The sequence below is a fragment of the Lissotriton helveticus genome, chromosome 1_2, assembly GCF_964261635.1.
Source record: "Lissotriton helveticus chromosome 1_2, aLisHel1.1, whole genome shotgun sequence".
Classification (NCBI taxonomy): Eukaryota; Metazoa; Chordata; class Amphibia; order Caudata; family Salamandridae; genus Lissotriton; species Lissotriton helveticus.
The window spans coordinates 253700465-253724130 of record NC_136058.1 but is presented as its reverse complement, the minus strand read 5'-3'; the positions used below and the strand labels follow the sequence as shown (position 1 = coordinate 253724130).

Sequence of the window (23666 nt, the reverse complement as noted above, 5' to 3'; positions counted from 1 at the left end):
CGAGGTAAGGGTTACACAAGTATCCTCCGCCGAGAGAACTAGGGATATTGCCAATGTTTGAAAACCTACTACCTCCTTTTTCCGCATCCTTATAGGCATATAACTAAAAGCTGCCCCATTGCTCTCCAATTGACACCAATGGTTTGTCTCAGCCTGGAAACGTACTTGCTAAAGTGACTCGAAAAAAAAAAAAAAACCCTCTGTGAACATTAGCCCGACTAGGTTAGTTCATGACCAGTTGCCAAAGGCGTAAGTGCGTACAATCAAAGCCACCAGAAAAAGGCAGCCAACGAATAAAAAGATAAGAAACAGGTAAAAAGAACTCAGAACAATAAGTATGCGCAGCATACAGAAAAGGATAATTATGACCAATAACTGTTTTATGTTTGTCTTGGGTCTTTGTATATAATACTTGTACTGTCTCCCCGTCTGAGTTTGTGTGTACGTGATGCATGAATCTATGTCATCCCTCTGCCTGTGTTTCCGTGTTACTTAACTTCTGTTAACAGAAGCTTTAGCATGAAACAACCTGGAAAGAAAGGAATGGGAAAACGAAATCAGTAGGCCACTGATGAACATGAACTTTTATTTAACATAACGAGCAAGAAACAATAACAATACGTAATAATAACACCTATTAATGCCCTAACAACAGTAAACGCTAGAAACAAGAACGGTAAACTGTAGAAAATGAAAGTCAGCAGAACATCCGCCCCCCCCACTCTGGAAACTTCCAAGGTGGGGCAGGGTTGCGGCTACGCCCAGCCGGCAGCAACCCATATAAGGCGGGTCCTGCTGCCAACAGTCGGCCAGGAAATCGTAACATAGGGTGGAGCCGGAGGAGAGACAGGGCCCAGCGGGACCCAGCCAGAGGATCGCCTTGACCACACTGGAGAGTTGTAGGGGGGGGAATGTCTATGTCCTCGACCCTCCCCTCTCTCTCCCAGTCCGGCCGCGGTGGCACGTGATAGTTGCAGATAGTCCCGCCACATGCTCTCCCGGTCCGGCCACCAATGGCCGGGGACTGGGGCCAACTGGATCCGGCTGCAGCCGATGAGCCAAGGAACCCGTTCATGGGGCCAGAGCAAGGGGCGTCCGGCCGACATCCACCGGAAGCCCGGCCCAGAGACGGACGGGACACTTCTTTCTTTTCTCCTCCGTAATGGCAGCAGCAACACGCCAGGCGCCACTTCTTTCTTGAATAATGGCTGCGACAACTCTGGGGGGGGGATGTCTTGTACATACCTCCGCGAAAATTAGTCCAGGTCGGGCTGGGAGGGAGAGGCGACGCGGACGAGCCTCTCCCACCTCCACAGGTAGGAGGCTTCCCAGCCCCAGTCCGGCCATCACAAATACCTCTGCGGAAATTTGTCCAGGCTGGGCTGGGAGGGAGAGGCGACGCGGACGAGCCTCTCCCACCTCCACGGGTAGGAGGCTTCCCAGCCCCCGGCCCGGCACCGAAATCCTCCAGCCGGGCGGCGCCAATACTAGCGCAGCACTGAACATGCAACGGTGCCAATACTTGCGCAGCACCGAACATGCAATGGTGCCCATACTTGTGCAGCACCGAACACACAACGGTGGCCATACTTCCACAGCACTGGACACGGGACTCGAGGAACACGGGATGTGCAGTGGCCATCATGCATGCCCATGAAAGAGAGCAGCGTGGGGTGCACCGGGAGAGGGAGACGGCGCAAACGAGTCTCCCTCGCCCCCCAGGTGGGGGCGCCACAGCTGCACCCTAGCCGAATGTCCTGCTCCTACGACACAGAGTTCCTTTTCTTTCACTCCAAAAGGTCTCCTCCACTCTTAGAGACTCGACGAAGGGCGGCTGCTGCAGGGCCTCAAAATGGCGTCTGGGCCCCCTGGAAGGCGGGTCTTGGCCGCTAGAGTAACTTTGACCAGCAATGTAACTCGGACGCTTGCCCACCGGGGCACGGGCCCCCACCTCCGACAGCATCCCCACAGCCTTGAAGATTCTACAAAAGTCCCAGGAGCCCTCGGCCCCTGCAGGCTTCCGGTGAGGAACAACTGCCTTGATCGCTAACGAAATAAGCATGACATAGCCACTCCTTCTGTTAGCATGAATTCTTGAACTGCCGAAAAGGACTCTGGTCCAACTGCCGGTTGTAGGAAACATTTTTTCCCTGATACTACTTCCGGACTAACCCGGCCCCGCCCAAAATGGCGCCGGAATCAATGAGAACTTGCGAACGCCTCGTGGTGTTTTTAGCTAAAAAGACTCGATGTTCTGAAATATGTATATGATCCTTTGTACACTTGACGAAAAAGAGGGAGGGTTCACTCGACGAACATGTAAAAGGGCCCGGGTGAAAAAAATGTTTTTTCAAATGTACAATTTATTTTGATGTTTATTGTAGCCGATACATAACCTCGCTTACGACACACGCCCACGGCAGTGGCGGCTGGTGACTTTTGAAAGAGGTGGGGCGTAAAGGTTGTGCGTGAGTTACCGGCGGCAACAGAGACTGCCGCCAAAAGAGTGGTTCAGGGAATTTCCCCCTAAGAACATTTTGAAAAAAAGAGTGGCCAAATGGTGCATTTCCAAGCAAATTTGAGAAAGTAAGTTGGTAAATAAATCAATAAAAAGATTTCATATGATAATGACATAGTAGCTGCTTATCCAGTATATCTACAGAACTTCATAACAGACCTTGCGACAACACCTCTGAATATGCTAGTGAAGCATCTTACATCTGATGCTGCGATGGCAACAGTACCTCGTTACAGGAGCAAGACTTACTATGTGTCAGTGGTGGTTGGTGAAGTCTGACAGTAGTGAGCTGAGAGGGGGGCACAACATTTTTATGGAAGTCCGTGGCGATTTACTGTGCATTTTTTTATGGGGTTATATTAGTTCTCAGGCTGATTGACAGAACGGAGTTAAACATGTGGGGGCCAGGCAAAGGTATTTTCATTTTAACAGCAAAGTGCACTGTTTACAATATATATTTTGTGAATAGGGGAGATCAACTCTGGCTCCTTCATAGGCCTAGCAAAAAAGAGCCACATGCAGGCAAGTCTGCATCTGTAGTGTTTAAAGAGGAGACTCCCTTGCCGTTACCATAAATAAAGTCAAAATCCGTGGAAGTCTGACACTTTTGACACATCAGCACGCTACCATAAGGGCCTGCACTTACCCCAATTATAGAGCATATGTAAAGTGACAATAAAGACAAAAGAGAGTTGATCCGGCCTCATAACCACAGAAGCTTGAAAACACTGGAGTTTACAGTACCCTTTGATTTATAGCGAGGCGAGATTCCCTGCTCTTCACAAGGGCGAACAAAGCACACTTTTTTACTGTTCGGTCCGTTGAAAAAATTAAAATAAATTCAGTCACACTTCATCCATAGGACAGGCCAGACATTCATTGTAATCTAAATAGTTTATGAAGTGTGTCTGAGTCACAGCCAGCAATTCGTGCCCTACTGCCTAGTAGCAAGAAAAACAAAAGTCACTTTTCATAGCAGGGTTTAAGATGGTAGTAGAGTGCTTTACATGAGCACCAGCTACTTTACACACAGACACATTCATTTATATTTAGGCACGAGGAGATTTAGATTGTGATTTGCTCAGGATCACAGGAGATTAAGCGGACGCCGAGACACAAGCCTGGTTCCGCTGCTTGTAATTTATAAATAGTTACAAACACAATATATTATTAGCAGCACCCTTAAAAAATAAACTCCACTAGCCTACAGCCGCATATTTGAACACTGGCGACGGCGGCATTGGCATACCATAAAAACGCTTAAACTTAGAAAATCAAGAAAATTGTTTTACTCTGTGGCCCGCCGCTTCTGTGACTTGGAATGTGTTTGTAATTTCGGCCGGCCCAGGACAAGTCCAGAGGCGAGGGGACTCACAAGGTGATGTGCAAAACCGGCAATGTGCACGAAGTGAAGAGAAGAGAGGCAAGAGCAGAAATGGCCAATCACAGTATTGCTATGATAAAGCCATACGGTGATTAGTCATGTTACATTGCTGGCCTTTGCAGAGATGTATTAATTGGATTACATGACATCGAAGCCTGGCAAAGGGAAAATAATTATTGCCAAACTGCACCAGGTGCCGTGGTAAATTCACTACGGTTAAACCAACCATTGCTGGCGTTACTAGTACCCCTGCCCCTTTAATCGCAATTTCTCTTTTAATTGGTTACATATTTTAGAACTCCAATCCCCCATTGCATTTATTCACATGATTGAAGCTCTTCAGTTTTCACATTCGCGCGAAGATGAACATATTAACTTTAATTTAAAGCGCACACTCCTTTATTTAAAAAAAAAACACGTAGTCCTATAAATTGACTAAACGAAACTGTAATAACACCTACCTTAACCTTTCATTTGCAAGATGATTTGGAGGGGTCTGCTAGAGGCGCGTTTTAGCTGCACAGGCTCCTCTCTTGCAGAATTCGGAAGGCCCGGACCGTTAATCTCTAATCTGTTGTAGCTCCGTGGTGGGCAGAGCAGCTCAGGCCGGCACTACATACCGAGGCTGGCAGACGGAGAGCTTGAAAGACCCAGGCAGCAAAATGCTCAGTTCAGGGCGAGCGCCGTCAGTAAAATCACTAACAGCTCTGTTTCTAAACTTTCTAGAGGAAGGGGGAGCGCGTGCCATCTCTCTCCTCGGGACTGGTGTTCTTCTTGAATCAGTCCTCCTGTCCACGCTAGGGCGTGGTGACGTCCCCACAGCGCAGGCCAATCACTGACTATATGGAGCAGGGCTAATATTGCCCATAATGAGACCCGGCTCCCCCGGGTCCCTGCCTGTGTAAGTGCAAGGAGAGGAGGAGGAGGGAAGGGGCTACTGCGTGTGTGCGCATGCGTGGGCAAGTCATAAAAATGACTTGTCCTAAATGCGCACACACTGCTGCTGCCCCCTGCCATGCTGCTGCTATCTGGCAGCCCAGCGCCTGCCACTCACTGCCGGCGCAGGCCCGCCCCCCACACCTCCGTGATGAGCGACGTCACTGTAGTGAGTGACTCCGACCGACCTCAATATGCATGCATTATGCGACTCATAATTGTATGTATGCAGTGACGGTCGTCCATGGCTAGTGGGGCAACGCCCCAACGCCCCCAATGGACGAACCGCCTATACATATAGGAAAGTTGATTGCAACTAGTCCAACTATACTGCCAACTATGAAATGAATGCCCCTTGATCCCTCAACTATCGATAGACATTTTAGTTCCCTGCAAATGAATGAATAAGCCTTTTTAATATTCTTAATATTCCCAATACTGCAAAATAACCCCCCTACTGTACGCACTTTAGCCATTGCCGTGTCCGGCCAAACCGAGATCATACTGTCATATCAACATGCTGAACGATTGTGCAAATAAAGGTTTACCAAACTAAGAACTGGGTACTGCATGCTTTTTGTAAAATGTGGGATCAGCGGGAGAGATTTTCTGTGCACCCTGCTTTGTTCTCTTTTTAAGGTTACTAGAAGATGGTTGCTCAGCTCCAGAGGGAGGATCAAATCTAAGACACGATACTCTGCCTCCAAGTATGCGACTGGCTCTGGAACTAACGCATGGAGAAGGACCTCGACTTCTGAGGACGGGTAACGTGAAACAGTGTAAATGATAGAACGTTATGAAGGTACAACACTCAAAGGTACTAGGGAACAGAGTTGGCCGAAGAGCTGATATGCCTTAGACCATCACAGCATTGGAAAAGATTTAAGGGCCCCGATAGCTAGATACATCTACCAACTAGATACCCCGCACTGAGAGCCCCTGATTTTTTAACGTTTCCCTACACGCGACCTATAAGGACGCACTGCCCCCTTCCCCCCCCCTGGCTTCAGAAACCAAGACCCCAGGGATTCTATCCCGAGGAGACAAGACGAGTATGAGGTAAGTAAAGAACTTTCGTGCCCATGCATTTGAAATGCGCGAATGTTGTCCCCCTCCCTTCCCCTCTTTTCCTCCCCCTATAGGTTACACTGGAAATCACGACCGAGGTATGGTGAAGATCTGAAGCCCCGCCATGTCTAATACACGAAGCAGACTAACGTTGCCAGATGGCACCTAAGCACACCCACAAACTGCTCTTGCAACGAAAGAGCTAATAAGTTATATAATATGATAAAACACGGTCACCCCTAATCCGTGTTGCGTGAATGGGCACGTGTCACGTATGTCTGAACCTATGCCGTGTTGCGTGAATGGGCACGTGTCACGTATGTCTTTGTCAATGTTTTTGTGCGACTGAGGCGCTGACTTGACTGGTCGGCGGACCGAGAGTGCGAGAAGTGCGATACAATGATGTCTTTTACTCAATGCATGCCCCCTCTACCCTGCCTAATGCTCGTCCGTCCCAAACTGCATGCTTTCGAAATTCTAACACGGACCCGTAATGTCTTATGTTGTGTAGTGCGCTGAATAGCCTATCTTAATACACGGCCACCCCCATGTCGCACGTGTACTATTTAGCCTATTGTTGCATATCTCTCTCTCTCTCTCTCTCTCTCTCTGTCTCTCTCTCTCTGTCTCTCTCTCTCTCTCTCTCTCTCTCTGTCTCTCTCTCTCTCTCTCTCTCTCTCTCTCTCTCTCTCTCTCTCTCTCTCTCTCTCTCTCTCTCTTCCCCTCCCCTCCCCTCCCCTCCCCTCCCCTGCCCTCCCCTCCCCTCCCCTCCCCTCCACACTCTCACTCTTCCGAACGACTAGCACCAAAATTGGCAAACCGCCACCCCTAGTGCACCCCCCAATTGGCTCCAAATACCGCAAGTATTTGCACAAAATTTGTCTTAAATATAATCACCCTGATGCTGTGTCACTACCTCTCCTTTCTGCTAAATATTGATGAAACCTAGAATTGGCCAAACGAGAAAGGACAGGTAAGACGACTAAGGTTCCCTAATCTGGCCCGTAATAAGGGAACTACATGTCAGTGGCTTCTATAAAAAATTGCCTCAGATAACGCAACCTTCCCCGTCCCGAATTGTCGCAATCCCCAAACAGTAAAAAGTGATCGAAACATCCCCCGTCTTCCCAGAACCCCCTCAGTCTTGTATCAGCTGCCCCGGACGAGAGTTTTAAAAAATGTCCCTCACCCCCTGTTGTAAGAAACAAGTCGACTTACAACTAACACGGGCTAGCCGTTGCTCCTAGAAATGATCTGTTGGCGAGCAAGCTACGGAGTTTTAGAATTCGAGAAATGTCACTGAACGCTTACCAACTGAACTGTGGCCTTCTGCTAAATAACGCCCTTATGACACAAAGCAAGATGATAGTCCCTAACCACCGGTTTCTATGTCCCTAGTTGTTTCCATAAGACCCCGGTTTTTAATAAAGTAATAAGGTTGTAAGGGGCTATGTAGGAACTAGAATGATGTTTGCGAAGTTAAAGATTAGGCCGAAATGAAGGAATCGTTGCAATGAACCCTGTTGAAAGTAAAATGTTTAGCTGAAAGGTAGGATGCATTTATAGAATGGAAAATTGTTTAGCCTATGTTCGTCCCTCAGAAAGATACCCATCAGACCATGGTGATAGCACGTTGCACTTTTTTTCAAAAAAAATATAAAGCCCTGGAGAACGGTATAGCTTTGTAAGGCTCGTACTAGGAAGGTGGGTCTCTGTCAGAAGAACTGACGTAACTGTAATACACAAAATACGATGAATAGGTACCAGATTTCGTACCACGACAATGAATGTAACGCCAACAAGCACCAAAGAAATAGTTACGAAGGAAAGTTATAGGAAATCCAACAAGCCCATCATCAATTATTTATATGATAGTTGTGAACCCCAATGTAACGGATGTTTCTTATTTGCTTGGAGCTGGGAGAGAAATAGACTTATGTGATTACCTTCCTCTGCCAATTCTCTAAAGACTGTCTTTTCAAACTCATTTAAGGGTACCGCTGTCGGAGGAAAGAGAGACCGGATGTGGGAGCACGTGGCCTGACTACAGATCGTGGAACATCTGCGACATTGGCCAAGGCGAGACCGCGACAGAAAGGAGTTGCAGGACGAGGCACTGTTTCCGACAAAATGAGAGGAAAGGGCTGACCTGATGCCCCTGCTCAATGTTCAACGTGTGCCGAAAAGTCCCCGCTCTCTGAATTCGGTCATGAGCCCGCCTACCTGAAATTTTCCGCCCCCCTGGTCTGTTCCCGATTTGGCCCTGCTCCATCCCCCCTTTTTCTCCGACCTACCCTATGGACTACTTACACACACTCTTCCTCTACCTGAACTTTTCGACAATCGACTCCAAAGGACACAGGGCGAAAAGGACCTTTTTTTGACCAGGAAAGCGAGGAAAAGGTCATGCCCTGCAACGCGGAGCTCAGAAGAGAGCTGGACTCATCGCTCCACCGTGCCAACAGAAGACGACGAAGAATGCCGAGAACTCACTAATAACGGTCCATGACAATAGGACCTCCCCTTCGAACAATGGCGCCTCTGATTATTGTTTTTACTACGTCTCATTTCTCTCCCAGCCACCATTGTATTGATTATGCTCCAACTAAAAATGAACAGAACTTACATATGTAATAACCTATCAGTTCACATTCCGAATGACTACAAGTAACTATGAAATGTACTCAATGCTCACACTACAGAATCGTTTTTGCCCGATATTGCATTACTATGACCTTCCTGCAAACAAGTTTATCGATAGACCCGCCTCCTAAGACGAAAGATTTTAAATGTAATGTTTATAGCCCCTTTACCTGGGTTCCTATTTCTTTACTTATGACCACCACAGTAGACATAGATAGGAAATAGGCCAGCAAGATGTCTTGGATATGTTAAAGGGAGGACAGTGGAAAATTGGTACGGTTTGGTAAACATTATCTGCGCCATCTTGCCTTTTCCCCTGATGCCACACTTTTTGTCGTGCGCGCCCGCCATTTTTAGGTGCCTCGATCAGAACCACCCTCTGCACGCCACTGGCCCCCAGCATAGCCCTTCACCCTCGCAAAGTCCGCACGCTGACAACCCCCACACTCGCATGCCTTTGGTCATAAACCCCCCTTCACCGCAGCTTTGCCTCAGAACCCCATCCTGTTCCCAGCGCGACACCTCCCCTCATTCCTTTCATGGTCCCAGGCCCTTTGATACAAACCCCCTTTCCTGTGTGCCCGTTTGTCTTCCTCTTTCCCAGGCCGACACCCAGCTCTGCCGATACTGTTTATTGCCCCTCCCCGTACAGTAGAAAGCTTCCCTCATCAAAGGACCCCCGAGTTGATCAAAGCCCCCACCCTATGAGTTCCGATCAAACCCCCACATTCCGTGAATCGGCGGAATGTCCAGCTGCGCGATAACCATCACCTGTTGTGACCGGGGTGGGGACTTCAACTGTAAATGTGTGTGGGAACGGGCCCGTAGGGGAGATTCAGAGGATGTTCTTTCATACTTCAAAGCATTACAAGACTGTGTTACCTGCAATAAAATTCATTTAGCTGTGTATAAGAGGCCAGGCCTCAGAGATGCGGTTAGAGCACCTCGTGACGATACCTGCTGTCTGAACTGATGTGTTCTCCTCCGGAGAGAATAAACCTTGTTTCCTGCCTTCCAGTCTCCAGCGCCTGCCTCTTCATTGATTAATATTTCGTGGGTTAAAGAGGCGATACCGCCGGGCAAATATTGATTGTCCATTGACCTTAGTTTTAACACCTCATCAGGAGGTCACTGCAGCTTTAACTACCCATTGCCCCTCCCAGCGCTGCCATCAATGCAATGATACCAACACAAGTACTAATCCGAACACTCCTGTAAGTGTGACATTTCAGACTATTCCAGGCACCCAAAGCTTCAAGAATGGCTTGAGCGGTAGGCATTAATCGTTTTTTATTAATAAACAGCTGCTGTTCCCATCTCTAAATTACACAGCCAGCATCACCATGTGGCAGTCTGTCATCAGTGCCAGTGCTCATGTTCACAATTAAGTGCCAGTGCCGATACCCGAACCACTGGCTCAAATTTAGCCCTACCTATAAACCATGTTTGTGTAGTACCCGCATGTGTAATCATCATCTTCACTAAATCATCGCTGTACAGGAGGACCCCACTTTACTGCCTATATGTGGCATCCCATACCCTGCGGTACCTATTACAGCTCACAGCTAAGAAAGTCACAGGCCTCATTTTCATTGTGCACTTCTCTTTTACAATACAAACACAACATTGCATCCTTGCTGCTTGGCTTGGTGTTAAAGCCGCACCCAAGTACTTCACAGGTCTTCTTCACATTGTGTGCTTTAGCACCATGGAAGAAACAAATAACTTCAAAGTAACATCATAGCTTGGCGTCCGTCTTCTTTGAGCCACAGGTAACTACTTCACAGGTTTATAAAATAACATGTATACGTTAACAAGGCTGTATTGTTGCTGTTAACTACAAGGCTTGCTTTTCCGCTGTGTTTCTCTATTGGCAGTGTTGTGCCTCTAAGGCACACATTTATATCAAATGCGCCATCATCCGTTATTTTAAATTGTAGTTTACTTGGCAATTTGACCACTAGTACTGCGCCCCTTCCCGTTTTACTGCTACTTTAGCAAAGAAAAGTCGATTGGTGTTAAAATAAAATTTGGCTTCAAAATACTAAAGCACTGTTAGTTGTTTATTTAAAATAATATATCAAACATTATGTATTATTACTATCATATTTTCATAAAACACTAATATGCCGAGACCAATTGGCATGGCCAATGCTTGTTTCGAAAGGATGCGTCTGCAGGCAGCTATTTGTTACAGTTCGATACAGCAGGGCTCTGGGCTGGTTAGAGGCCGGGCGGGGGTATGGGAGGACGACGTACGGGGACGTAGAAGGCAGGACAGCGGGAAGGCTGGAAGAGTCAGTACCCCGGGCTTTGGATGAATGATGTGAAGTGAAAGTGGGAGGCAGTATTAAGAAACTTTTGCAATGCAATTGGTCTCGCATTTGGGACCTTATAAGTATTTATCCATCTAGCACATTATCCTGGTGTAGGAGAGTAGGGTCTGCATCCTATGGTCACCCCCACTTTTTGCTGTGATTCTTTGGTTTTTCGACTTTAGTGTGGCTGTGGTCCTGCTAATCAGAGCCACAGCCCAGCTGTTCTCTCTCTAAAATGATTCCATGTACTTTAGGTACATACCAGATTGGTTATTGGGTCACCCTTGTGAGCCCCTGTATAGTGTACCCAGGGCATAGGTGCACCCTAGGCCTACCAGGGGCTGCAGCATGTATTGTGCAACCCCTGGTTTGCCTTCCAAACTGACACCACAGGTCTGTTCACACAGCCTGGGTAAGGTGGTGTAATCACCCCTTACTTATATAGTATACCGATATCTACCTTTATATATATATATACACATATACACTTATAAGCAACTCCTATGGTAGGCCTCGACAATCCTGGAGGCAGAGTGCTTGGTTTTATGTGAGAGGGTGCCCTAGCATGAGCTGAGCCCCTCTGCAGCTTTCGGAACCATCTCGGATATAGCCATACCATATACTCTTAAGTGCATTATAATCCTCGCCGTTAATGCTAACTTTGGTTTGGCTTTATCAAAACATGTCGTGTAAGGTGTCAAACACTTTAGAATACTACCCCCACCAATTCTGGCGGCGGGGGTAGCATTCCACCCTTCTAGAGGGAAAAGACATGCAAGTTACTGCTTTACCTAGTTAAAGTTAAACAGAGCCTCAGCATCACAAAATGAATGCTGCTGCCATAGACACAAGTCTGACCTCCTGTTGCTGGATGAAACTCTGGCAGGGGTGGCCTGGGCAATAGGTTTCCTGTCCAGGGAGGTGCTGGCACCTCCCCAGACAGGGGTTTTGTGTATTGGGGCAGGGAGGGCTGCATTCAGTGAATGCATCTAGACACTGCCTGGGGCACACAAGGTGCTCCATGCATAGCCCGGTTCAAACCAGTTGCTGGGGCGCCCCAGCTCTGGCGCGAAACTGGACAAAGGGAAAGGGGTGTAACCACTCCCTTCTCAGGTCCACCCATAGGAGGGACCTAGTCGGGTAATCCAGCCCCCATCCTTAGTATAAGTATAGGAGCTGTGTCCCTGGGACTTTAGATTATCCTGGACGAATCTTTGAAAGACATATCTTGGACCTTCGACATTCAATTCTGACTGGAAGACGGAAGACATCTCCCTTGTGGTCAAGGAGTGACCACCCTGTGCAAAAGGCACCAACAGCAACTTCGCTGGTCTGCAGTTTCAAGGCTCCTGTCGGAACCTGAAGACTCTGCGACTCAAGAACTGGACTTCCAGACTTCTCTGACCCCGATCCACATGCACAGCAAAGCTGAGACCCGTGGCGGACACTAGAGACGTGGGACCGGACATCTTGGACATCCTGCATTTTGCTACCTGCACTCCTTTCCTGAAGCCTCAATAAGTTGTGCATTGGGGTACGAGAAGCCCCAGCCCCGAGCACCATTTGCACCGAAGACCGGCCCCCACACTCCGCGAGTGTGCCGTGGGCCCCGCCTTTGCATTTGAGCTCGACGCGTCTTCCCGGTTCCTTGCCCGTTGGCTAGTGAGCCCCATGAAGACGCCATCTTGAATTTACTTTGCTGACCTGGTTGCTCCAGGCTTGCTCCAGCTTCCCTGTAAAGAAGTGCCAGAGACCTTGCTGGTCTGCAACAGAGCCAATCTCGACATCCTGCGTGGTTTGCGGTTGCCAGGGCTTGTTGGGCCCAATCCGGATACCGACACCGCAGTCATCTAGATCCATCGTGGGACACCTCGAATCCAGCGCCTGGTTATCGTCGATGCCTCCTGGACCTCGTGGATGAAAAGACAAACTCACCTTCAAGCACCCGACATCGCCTGGTTCCTTCCTGGTCATTGGCTAGTGACCCAGACTCTGTCCCCTCTGCTTTCAGGTTCTTCACATCACCGATCCACCCTTGGATTCACCCGGACACTTTTCCTCTGGTCGCCTGCAGCACTTCTTTGCAGCTCTCCATAGAAAACTACGACAAAACCCAACACGAAAAGACACCTGTGCACCCGACTTCCCTGGGTGAGGTAACACGAGTACTCCGGTGCTCCCGTGAGTCTTGACTCTCGAAGTATAAAAGGGTTCCATCCTAGTCCATACGGAAGTGTCCTTAAATTGCATATTTGTAACTTCTTTGTTTCCCATAGAAAGTCAATGGTAACCCGCGTCTGAGTTTAGACACTGCACGCGTCTCCCGTGGGCCTCCTACTTCCTAACCTTTGGTTGTTTAGTGTGGCCCCAGTAATTCCACAGGCCCCAGGCCTGCTTTCTAACTCTCACGTGGTACTTATACCACTTTCTTAGTATGTGGTTTGTGAGGCCCCTAAGGCATAACTTATACTGTGCAATTTATTGTATTTTAACTGTGTGACTTGTATTGTATTTTTACCTCTGACCTCATAACGAGTGCAGAGGGGTTTTGTTTAGATTAAATACATATATATTTGATATATACCGTGTGTGGTGTCCTTTCATTTGGTATTCAAGGGATTATATATGGTAAAACAACTTGCTTAACTCGCCTACTAAAGTCTTAGCCTGTAAACAGCTGGTTCATGCTACCACTAGGATAGCTTTCTATAAGGTTGACTTTACAACCACCATCAATAAGGGTCGATTAGACTGGTGCAGGATGCCCACTAAAACTAGTGGACATCATATGCCAGGCTAACTTCTCACACCTGGGTGCTCAACCAGCGGCTCAAATTAAGCAGAGGGACAACCTGTGAGGGAGAAAAAGAAGACAGACCGGACTGACTCGGTCTTTCATCCTTCCAAGATTGGTCACCAACACATCACCAGCTCCACAAGACTAATTACTAATATTGAGGTTAGGGAAGATAAATAAGGCCAACTTGGTCTTTTATCCTTGCAAAGTCAATTTAAATTGTCAGTTAATCAGTGCATGAACACGTAAGGGGTTACGGGCGGTAAGATGTAAGAATAAAACAATTCATTTTGGAAGAAAGGAAGGAGAGTGGGTATAATTCATAAAACGCATGTGCACACAGCCCTGAGGATGCACTTAGGTGCTTGGATGGGTAAACAGTTTGAAAAAATGAAAGTGGTTTGCCAAGCATTTCCAAAAGACAGGATTGCTCCTTGCCAATGACCGACGAATCGCTGAAAGATGAGTCGAAAGATTACTTTTTTTTACTGAGCTAACACTGGATGACAAGCACTTAACTGTTAAGTGCAAACAGCATTAAGGACTTACTACCCCTGAATGCAAAGGAAGAGAACAGGTGCAGGGAGAAAATGTGCTACCATCCGCCGTGGTCTATACAGCCAAATAAAAGTTGTCACAATTTAAAAACAATTAAATGTAAAATCTTTTTTTTTCGCAATTTCGGATAATATGCTACTGAAATGTTGCAAAGTAATATTGAATCCATTTAATCTCTTCTGATTTTGTACTGCTCCCTTCAGTGAACTTTTCACACTTTTATCTTACTGTCTGTCTATTATACTGTAATGGAACACTGGCCCACTCCGAAAAAAAATTACTTTGGTGAGGGGGGTCATTGTTAAACTGTATTTCTTTCCTTATATTCATTTTTATTCTTGACATGGGTCAGCTAATAAAAGCTCATAAACGGAAACACAGTCATCTAGAGCGAACTACAGCAGGAATTGCTGTATATGTTCCGCTTTGGATGTAACTGGCATAAATAACTGGATAGTGAAAAAATTGACTCATTCATCACTAATGAATGCAATACATTTCGTGATGTGAATAATCAGTGAATCTCAAAAAAGCTAACATTGGGAAAGGAACACACAGCTTTGAAACTGAACGCCGCTATTAGCCTCACAGCTACACTGTAAATTGTTTTTTAACTGACACAAGATACTTGAAAAATAAATATTAAAAGCCTCACTGTGAGCATGCATGCCTTAACTCTGTAGTCCAGAGCTATTTCACTCAGTGTTTCTGAGCTTACAAACATCGCGCTCCTCTCATTATTGGGCAAAGCTTAAGTATTTAGATGGCAGTCAGATAAGCAGTCTCCGGGGGATTTAATGACCCGGGGATGAAAGTCACGGTGTACACACAGAGTTATAATTCGCAAAGGAACGAAAACGTGGAGAAAAGAGGATCGCTGAAGAAGGCATTGTCACAAAGCTGGACTATTACTTATGGAGGATGTGGCGTTATGGCTAACAACTTTGGACCTGGTTCGAGTGTCCGCGTATGCTCAACATATCTGGGCAAATTTCTTAAACACCCCATGCCTAGAAAAAAAGAATGTGTCCTTCTGTAATGTAACTAACTGGTGCTTGTGTAAAGCACTCCAATACCTCCAGGTCTATTTCCCTTTATATAAAACTGCAAAACATAATAATGTGATGGATAGAACAACTCTGAAACACTGAACACAGATGTTTCTACCCTGCAATCTTTAGCGTCTAATCCAGTCTCTACTAACCCCCTTGTGATAGGTCACCCTCATACCGATGCAGGTCTCCTCCACGGAAAAGAGGGATAGCCTGCCCCTCCCTACCGACCCCAGTGTAAGACTCTCACAACCTACGCTCCCTAATTTGATCAGAGCCTTCGGATCGCAAACTGCTCGAGGCCTCATGACACTCTGCACATTATCCAGACATGATACTCAGACTTGACTGTCACACTCACTTTAGGACCCCACTCATAGGAACTTATGGCCTGTATTGTCGCTCCAACTATGACACTGCTAGTACTACATCACAACCTTAAACGTTCTGATCTACCGGCAGAAGTAGTGAGCCTTCTCTCCCGTCCACTCTACTAAGCCCCCACATAATAAACGGTACTCAGAAAAGAAAAATGAAGTACTGTGCATATTAAATTTAGCGGGCGCCTTGCTTAAATGAGGCACTAGGAGGTCCGAGTTGGATGATTTATAAAATAAGAACAATAATGTAGACTCTGGGCGCGGAGCTTGAACATCAAACGTGGCGCCCCTGCATATTAAATTATGGCAAGCGCCGTGGTAGAACATAAAGCACAAATGTTGCAGAAAATATCAAATGTAAAAGCATCGGTTTATGAGCGCATTTTTAAAGCTTACGGTAGTAATGTGTCAAATGCCTCCAACAGTCAGTCTCAATTTGATTTGACATTCAACAAATAACGAACAGTCTGGTGCATGCTCTGAACTCCTACCTGGTCTGTCAGCAGTCAAGCCGGAAGTTACGGACACCGGGAGGGAGAGTAATAAGTGTCTGCCTCCCACAGTGAATCGTCATGGTTTTGTCACGTATGCGTATGATGTAAGGCATCACGCGCATGCGAGACAAAGAGTACAAATTCAGCCACCAATCCGAAAACAAACAAGCACTCAAAATGCAATAGGACTTGTATTTACCCGAGCCCCATTGCATTTTAAACAGAAGTGAGGTCATTAAAGAAGGCACGAATGGGAGGGGTTAGGGGGCTGGTTGTAGTCAAAAAATTACAGACTGCAGGAGGGAACCAGGAGAGGTAGGGTAACAAAACAATTTTTAAAGTAAATTGGCTGATAGCCTCTGAAGAACAAAACTGACGACATGGCCGCCAGGAGGCGGGACTAAGAATCAAATAATCAATCACAAGGCTGAATTTATGATTGCAGCCAATGGAAATTATGGATGGAAAGTTAGCGGAGCTGCCCCCAGCTATAGTGTATACTGCATGCCTCGCAAAGCGATGACAGCGCGTTGCACTGCAACGCTATGCGAGACCTAAAAAACCAACTATATTTTAGTTTTTGTTCTTGTTTGGAGTTTTATGTAGCGCGAACTAGATCCGAAGGTATCAGAGCGCTTTACATGAGCACCAGTTGCGTTACAGACGGACACTCTGTACTACAGAGCAGTTCATCATTGTATGTTCTGTGTAAAGATTGTAGAGCTCGAGACGAGTCTCTCATCGCATGCATATGTGTGATAAAATAGCATCCTCAGTCAGTGGCTTCGATGTGCGCAGGATGGATGCAATGTATATTTGACGGTACTTTATTTCCAGAGGAAAAACGCTCCTGTGTAAAATCATCCTGTTTTGATGACCGTGTTGCATTGTCCCTGACTCGCTGCGCTCGCGCAGCCTGCTTCAGCAACTTTAGGCCAGGCATGGGGTTCCTAGCAGTTTATATATTTTGTAGCTCCAATATCCCCCCCCAAGCCTCATTACCTGCGCCTAATGCGACCCCCTCCACTCCGTGACCTCCAACCGCTCCATCTCATTAAGGAAATCGCTCTTCAATGCTGATCATTTTATTTGCAGCCATAATTATATTTATTTCGGCTAAATCACAGTTTAATCGAGACAAAAGTGTGTTTTTTTTTTAAGAGTTTTATATAGCGCGAACTTGAACCGAACCGAATCAGTTATCAGAGCGCTTTACATAGCACCAGTTACGTTACATGAGGACACACTTTCATTTTTTTAGGCACGGGGAGATTAAGTGATTTGCCCAGAATCACAGGGGGTTTTTGTCGTCGTTACCGAGACTCGAACCAAGTTTCCGAGGTCGAGCGCCTTAGCCGTTAGGCCAACCCCTCTCCCCTTGTGAGTTTAGGTGGCAGGGGCTGAAGAACGAAGGCAGCAGTGGCTGGGAGATAGCTCCGCATTAGTACATGTGAATATAAATAGATTAATTTCCACTGGTGGAACAAAGCAGATTGAGGCAAGTTTTAATTGGAAAAATGTCATGTAATAAAGTGTGGTGAAAATGGCCTGAAAGAGCAGTAGATTAACAATAAAAATGGGAGTAGGAGAACTCGATTTGTGCTTACTTCAATGTTTGCCCAGAATGCATAGACATTCATACTGGCAGGAAGGGTGCACAGTACAACTTTGCTTTCTAAAATTTGCTTCGAAATGCACCATTTGCCCACTCTTGTTTTTTCAAATATTTCTATGGGGGTGAACCCCCCCTTAGGTTGTTAGGGCTCGCTCGCTACACTCGCTCGCCGCGGTGCACTCCAACAAAAATTTTACGCGTCACCACTTTCAAATGTCACCAGCCACCACTGCTCTATGGCACAGTTTGCCTCCTAACTGCTTCCTGACTCTTCGCTCTATGGCCTAGCTGCAGGACTGTCAGCACTTCCTGTGACTGCATTCTACCTCCTGGTGCTACTGTCTGTAGGTTGAATGTGTGTTCCTCCTAAGGCAGCTCTCTAATCTGCCTATTAGCCTTGCATTGTATTTCACACAGCTGCTCTGTGGCTTGGTGCTTTCTATGTCCTCTCAATGCATTCTACCTCCTGTGACTGGCCTTTGTAGATAGGGGGTCAGCATCTCCTAGCTGCATTCTGCCTTGTCTCATTGCTCAGTGTATCATAGGGTCTGTGCTTCCAGTGACTGCTCTCTGAGGGACTGGGTCTTTGCCTTATAGGAGTGCATTTTACCTCCTATGGTTGGCTTGTATATAATGGGGTTCTGCACATCATTCAGCTGCTTCTACGGCAGGGGGGGTCTGTCCCTCCAATGGTAGTTATCCTTAGCCATATTGAGGGAAGCAGTAGTGCTGTATGTCTAACAGGATGTCAACATGTAAAAGCTGCAGTTGTTGCAGCCTCTTTTTTAACTGTTCTCCTAAAGTATCATTGTGTTCCCTGGTTCTGCCAGTCATGATGCAAAGTGGATTCTACCTTGGAATAGTAATCATCTTTCAGTGGTTGAGGGGCTCAATACAAATATAAAATGCAAGCTTATGTTTCTACAAGTTTCACATTTTTAGTTCCTCGTGATTTTGTGGCATCTGCATGGCAGCAGAACCCTTAGATAGACATTTTTTTACATTGTCTTTAAAATTTTAATAGCTAATACACATTTGTATGAAAAAAATAATTAAGTAAAATAGGCTGATTTGCTAGTGCCAACTCTTCAATCCCTGACGGTGCAGCACCCAGGATAATGTGCCGCAAGGCTATACACTTATAAAATCAAAAAGGCAAGACCTATTGGCTAAGACAATGCTTGTTTAACACAGGAATTAGTGTTTATAAATTCCTCTCACTTTGCAGTCGGAGAGAGAAAAGTAAAGTGGATCATGTGGCAATCTTGTTGGGGTTCAGCCTGTGAACGGAAAGTCTGTTGGATGTCATTTTTTCGTAACACACAAAATGTAAATACCTGTAAATGAACTGTTCACATTCACCAGTTCAGAATTACAACAATTTGCTTAATTTTTGCTTTACGAAGTGTGCTGGAAAGAAAGATTTCAATAGGAGCAAGACACTTTACTTGGTGATGCATGAACAATAAATATTAATTGAACCCCAATTTCCACATTTGTGTATATGCAGAATATTTTTTATCAGCAAAGCTGTATTCCTGCACAAATGTAGTTGTCATTTCAATTGAAAATCTGCTGCCAGTAAATGATAGTGCGCTGCTGCGTGATGATTTAGTTAGATTAAAAATTGCCAGTCTCGTAGCCATTACAGATAGGTGGGTCACAAATGTTTGTTGTTCTAAAACGTGGGGTGTGGTTCTAAAACATTTGGGAAGCATTGGTTTAAATAGAATCTGGAGCACTCTTTGCTATTCAGAAGTGAAGCCCGTGAGACTCAGTGAAGCCTACCGTGCAGTAAGCCTAAGCTAAGACCTTCCAGTGGGGGACTGATCATGGAATTGTAATGCATGGATCAGCTCTGCACTGTGGAGACAAATCACCATTCTAGATTTCATGTACCGCAGACATGAAGTGCAAAGGTTTATTGAACAACTAGGAGCAGGAACCTGGGGAATTTCAGAAAAATTTACTAAAGCCCTCAACCAGTGGCTAACTGGTTACCTTTTAAAATGCTCAGTTCGACCAACTCTGAGTAGAGAAAGCTGCCTGGATCCTCTGCCTTCTGATTCTAGATACTTCTGCCTTCCTGCCAGAGATAATGTGAGAGTTCCCTCCTTCTCTGCATGAACCTCTGCTTCCAGCATTTTTCTGCAGTTCAAATGAGCATCTCCTGCTGACCTAAAGTGGGCCGAGGCCTAATGTAGCAGACTTGCCCGTGTGGACCATCTTTCTAGATTTCATGGCACCCATATGGTCCTGAGAAAAAGCCCCCCGTAAGGATTCCTTGTTCGTTTCTTGTTGCATTGAAAGCTGAGTTATTGGACCCACTACAGCTGAAAGATGTGTGCTGGAGTCTCTGAAAACCTTCTACTGACGGCCTGCAAAGGGAGAACCTGAGATGTTTCAACTTTGCTGTTATTTTCTGCTTACATTTTTTGAGACACACCATGCCTTCCTGGAGATATTTTTTCCAAAAAGTATCCTCTGTACCGAGGTGAAATGTTTTCAGCGGGACTGACTTCCAACTTGTATACAACCTACTTGCTGTTCTCTGGGAAATATATCTATTATTAGCTCTTTGCTTTCTGCATTACTAGTGTCCCACTGACTATACACCGTTCCAACCCAGACTACTAATGGTGGTTGTAAGGGAACATAGTGTGAAAATTCATGGTGCTTGGGAGGAATACGCATTTGCTCCCTGACTTCACTTTTGGATGATTTTACCATGGGGATGTTGCTGATCCAACAACTGAATTCCTTGAATGATTTATGTAAAGCTTCTCACTGAGTTCTTTCATTGCACAGGGCACATACTCCTCTCACTTGCAGAATACATTAAACATTTACCAACCATCATGATGTCTCGGATTACTCAGAAAGGAAAGAAGACATTTGTTAAAGTCCAATTATCCGGGTAAATCAGATCAGTTCCCAATCGCAGAGTCGCCCAAGGGAAAAGCAGCTTTGATGGTTGATCATTTAGATAGGATGACTTTTAAGAGTTCATGGCACTTTGAGCCCCTGACACGGGCTTAAAGGATTCATGGAAGTGGGAGGGTTCTGTTAATGCAGCATGTATGAACCGGAATAACTGGATGGATCTAGTAGGGTTTTCTTTAAATATTGGATATGCGAGAAAAGGGGGGGGAAAATAATAATAAAATACAAGGTTTGTGCTGGATAGACAGAGGCTAAAGAGCTCAAGGAATTGATGTGCTACAGCTTTTAGTAGGTTTAGTTAAAGATTAGTAAAAGGCGGTCTACTGATTGTTTTCTCATTACCGCTTCTTTGAATGTTGAGATTTGTAAATGGAACAGAAACCGGTTGTGTTAGTACCAGTTCTTTTGGTACAGAATTCCTGAAGAAAGGAGTGACATTTAAAGCATTGGATTTTGAAGTGTTCCAATGTGTAGGATAGTTTAAATAAACAGCGAAGGTTTGTTGACCAGTCGAAGTGTGGACTGGCCTGGGTCTTCTGGACCATCGCCCTAGCAATGACTATGAAATGGGACGGTCGTCCTTTCTACCTCATTAAGCTTATTTTATGAGTTTCTTAATGTATATAGAAAGTGTAACAATGTCCCTTTTACCCTGTTTTACAGGTGCTGGTCGATGTCCCTTGTACCACTGACCGACACTCCCTCATGGAAGAAGACAATAACATTTTCCACAAGTTGAGAACGAAAGAGCGGCAGATGTTGCCATTACTTCAGGTTGAGTTGCTTGTGTAAGTATGGCAATTTAGATGATGTTAAGGCTAACCGAGCCAGGATCACCATGTACGGTGGTACTGAAAGCTATTAAATACCTTTCTCTACTTTGAACAGCAGTATATGGTTCTTGAGCAAAGAGTGCATAAGTTAGTCTCTTAGAGTTGGAATTCCTGCATCTTGCTTACACAACCAAATGTTGTAAGTAATATGTAGATAAGGCCATAATTCCTTTCTAAGTAGTTCTACTGCCCACTGCCCAACATATATCCCTCTTCCCTCAGAGTCGAATCATTGTGAACGTGAGGGCTTCTGCACTGTTTCCCGCTCCCACACACAAGATTGTTGATGAATAGACCTACTAAAAGAGACTGATTCGAATAAGCTTGTTGGTGCATCAGGCACATAGATGGTTCTTTGGTGTCACTACCTGCAAGTTTGAAGTGTCTACTCCTTTTGGTTCACACCTTCCACATTTGAGTGTACTTCGTCTCCTGCTCTATTACCCAGAGTTTTCCGAGCATCCCAACCTTGCTTTTAGTTTCTCACTTCCCTGGTATCTTTGTCCGCCACTGATTTTTCTCAAAATTATGGAGTCATACCACCACTCAAATTACTTTTGTTTTTCACTATACTAATTCACCACTTACCCTTTGTGTTCCGGAGTAGCATGTTACTCGCCGAAAAAACACTTTAAGGCCTCGTCAGAGGTAGTAAGCACTATGTAAATGCAAATAAAATACAATACAATATATACATTACATCGCTATTACATATTCACCGTTAACATAGTGTAAGCAGAGAAATGTACAGATCCCATGCTTCCTCTTCCTTTCAGCTCCAACTATGCCCCTTCACCCTTCCAGTTCCAGACCCTTTGCGATTCTCGAGATAGTGAGATCGAACGCGTCCCCCCCTGTTTGTTCAGGTAGTTCATCGTCGTGGTGTTGTCCCTCCTGACGAGCACTGGGGAGTTTCGAATGCGCGGTAGGAACGCCTGGAGAGCCAGGAAGACCGCTCTCAACTCCAGTAGATTGATATGGAGCTTGGTCTCCTGTGTCGTCCACTTGCCGTTGATCTGAAGTTCTTGGAGCACCGCTCCCCACCCTTCCAGGGATGCGTCCGTTATGACGTGTGGTTCTGCAGGGAGGAGGAACGGCAGTCCCCTTGACAGGTGTTTGAGTGAACTCCACCATTGTAAGTGGTTGACCATGGGTCGAGTGACGCGTATGCGATCCTCGAAAGATCCCGTAGCCTGTGTCCATTGTCTTGTTAGTTCCTCTTGGAGAGGGCGCATTTTGACAGGAAGTTCCTTGCCAGACACTGAGGTCTTGCCCTCTGAGGACTTTTTGGAAGTCTTCATAGGAGGGGTGTCTGAGGGGCTAGGGGAAGTAACCCTTGGCCTCTTCAAGGAAAAATTTGAAGTTCCAGAGACACTCACACCTTCCGACACCAAGTCATCTGTTTTGTCCTTGAGTCTGTTGAGCCAGAGTAGTAGGCGTCCTTCTCGGTCCTTGAGGGTCTTGTTCGAGAAGGTCCTACATATCTTGCAGTCCTTGGCCTGATGGTGAGGGTAGAGACAGTATAAACAAGTTTCATGTTTATCTTCAACATGAAGTCTTTTCTTGCTGCAGGAGGAACATGCCCTAAAAAGACCTTTCTTCTGGCTATCAGACATAATTATCTAAGTTGAATAAAGTCACTGTTTTGAAGAAAAAGAAGTTTCCTGAGGAGAACTCTGGTGGAGACTCCCTAGCACAACTTGCGGTAGAAATCTGAGAGACTTGGGCTCCTGACAGGAAGGTTCTAGAAGGAGGTGGTAGCTTATTGGTTGGTTCTCTTTACTTTGGTCCTTTTTACAAAAGGACACAGATAGGCCACCAAGGTGGGACCCTTGGGCCTACTCTGTTTTGGTCCTTTTTTACATAAGGACGTGGATAGGACACTAAGGTGAGACCCTTAGGCCTATTCTTTTCTATGTATGTCTATAGGACATTACTTTTATATATACCGGAGGCTCCCGTCTCGACGACGGGGAATGATTCAGGCATGTAAATCTATGAAAGACACTAATACTGGATAACTGCAGTTACAGGTAAGTAACGCATTTCTTCCATTTAAATAAGAGATTACAAGAAGCAAGAGAAATGCCAGGACAGGAGCATCAAAGGACATTATGTAGAGGTCAG

At 45.9% G+C, this 23666-nt stretch overlaps 1 protein-coding gene across 1 annotated transcript in view; it reads left to right on the top strand.

Moving 5' to 3' along the window:
- Nucleotides 1-23666, top strand: part of NSUN4 (NOP2/Sun RNA methyltransferase 4) — a 177513-nt gene that overhangs the window by 142978 nt on the left and 10869 nt on the right. Inside the window, exon 5 of the mRNA XM_078671695.1 lies at nt 21370-21494. Coding sequence (XP_078527821.1) covers nt 21370-21494 — 125 coding nt within the window. The remainder of the gene's footprint in view (nt 1-21369; nt 21495-23666) is intronic.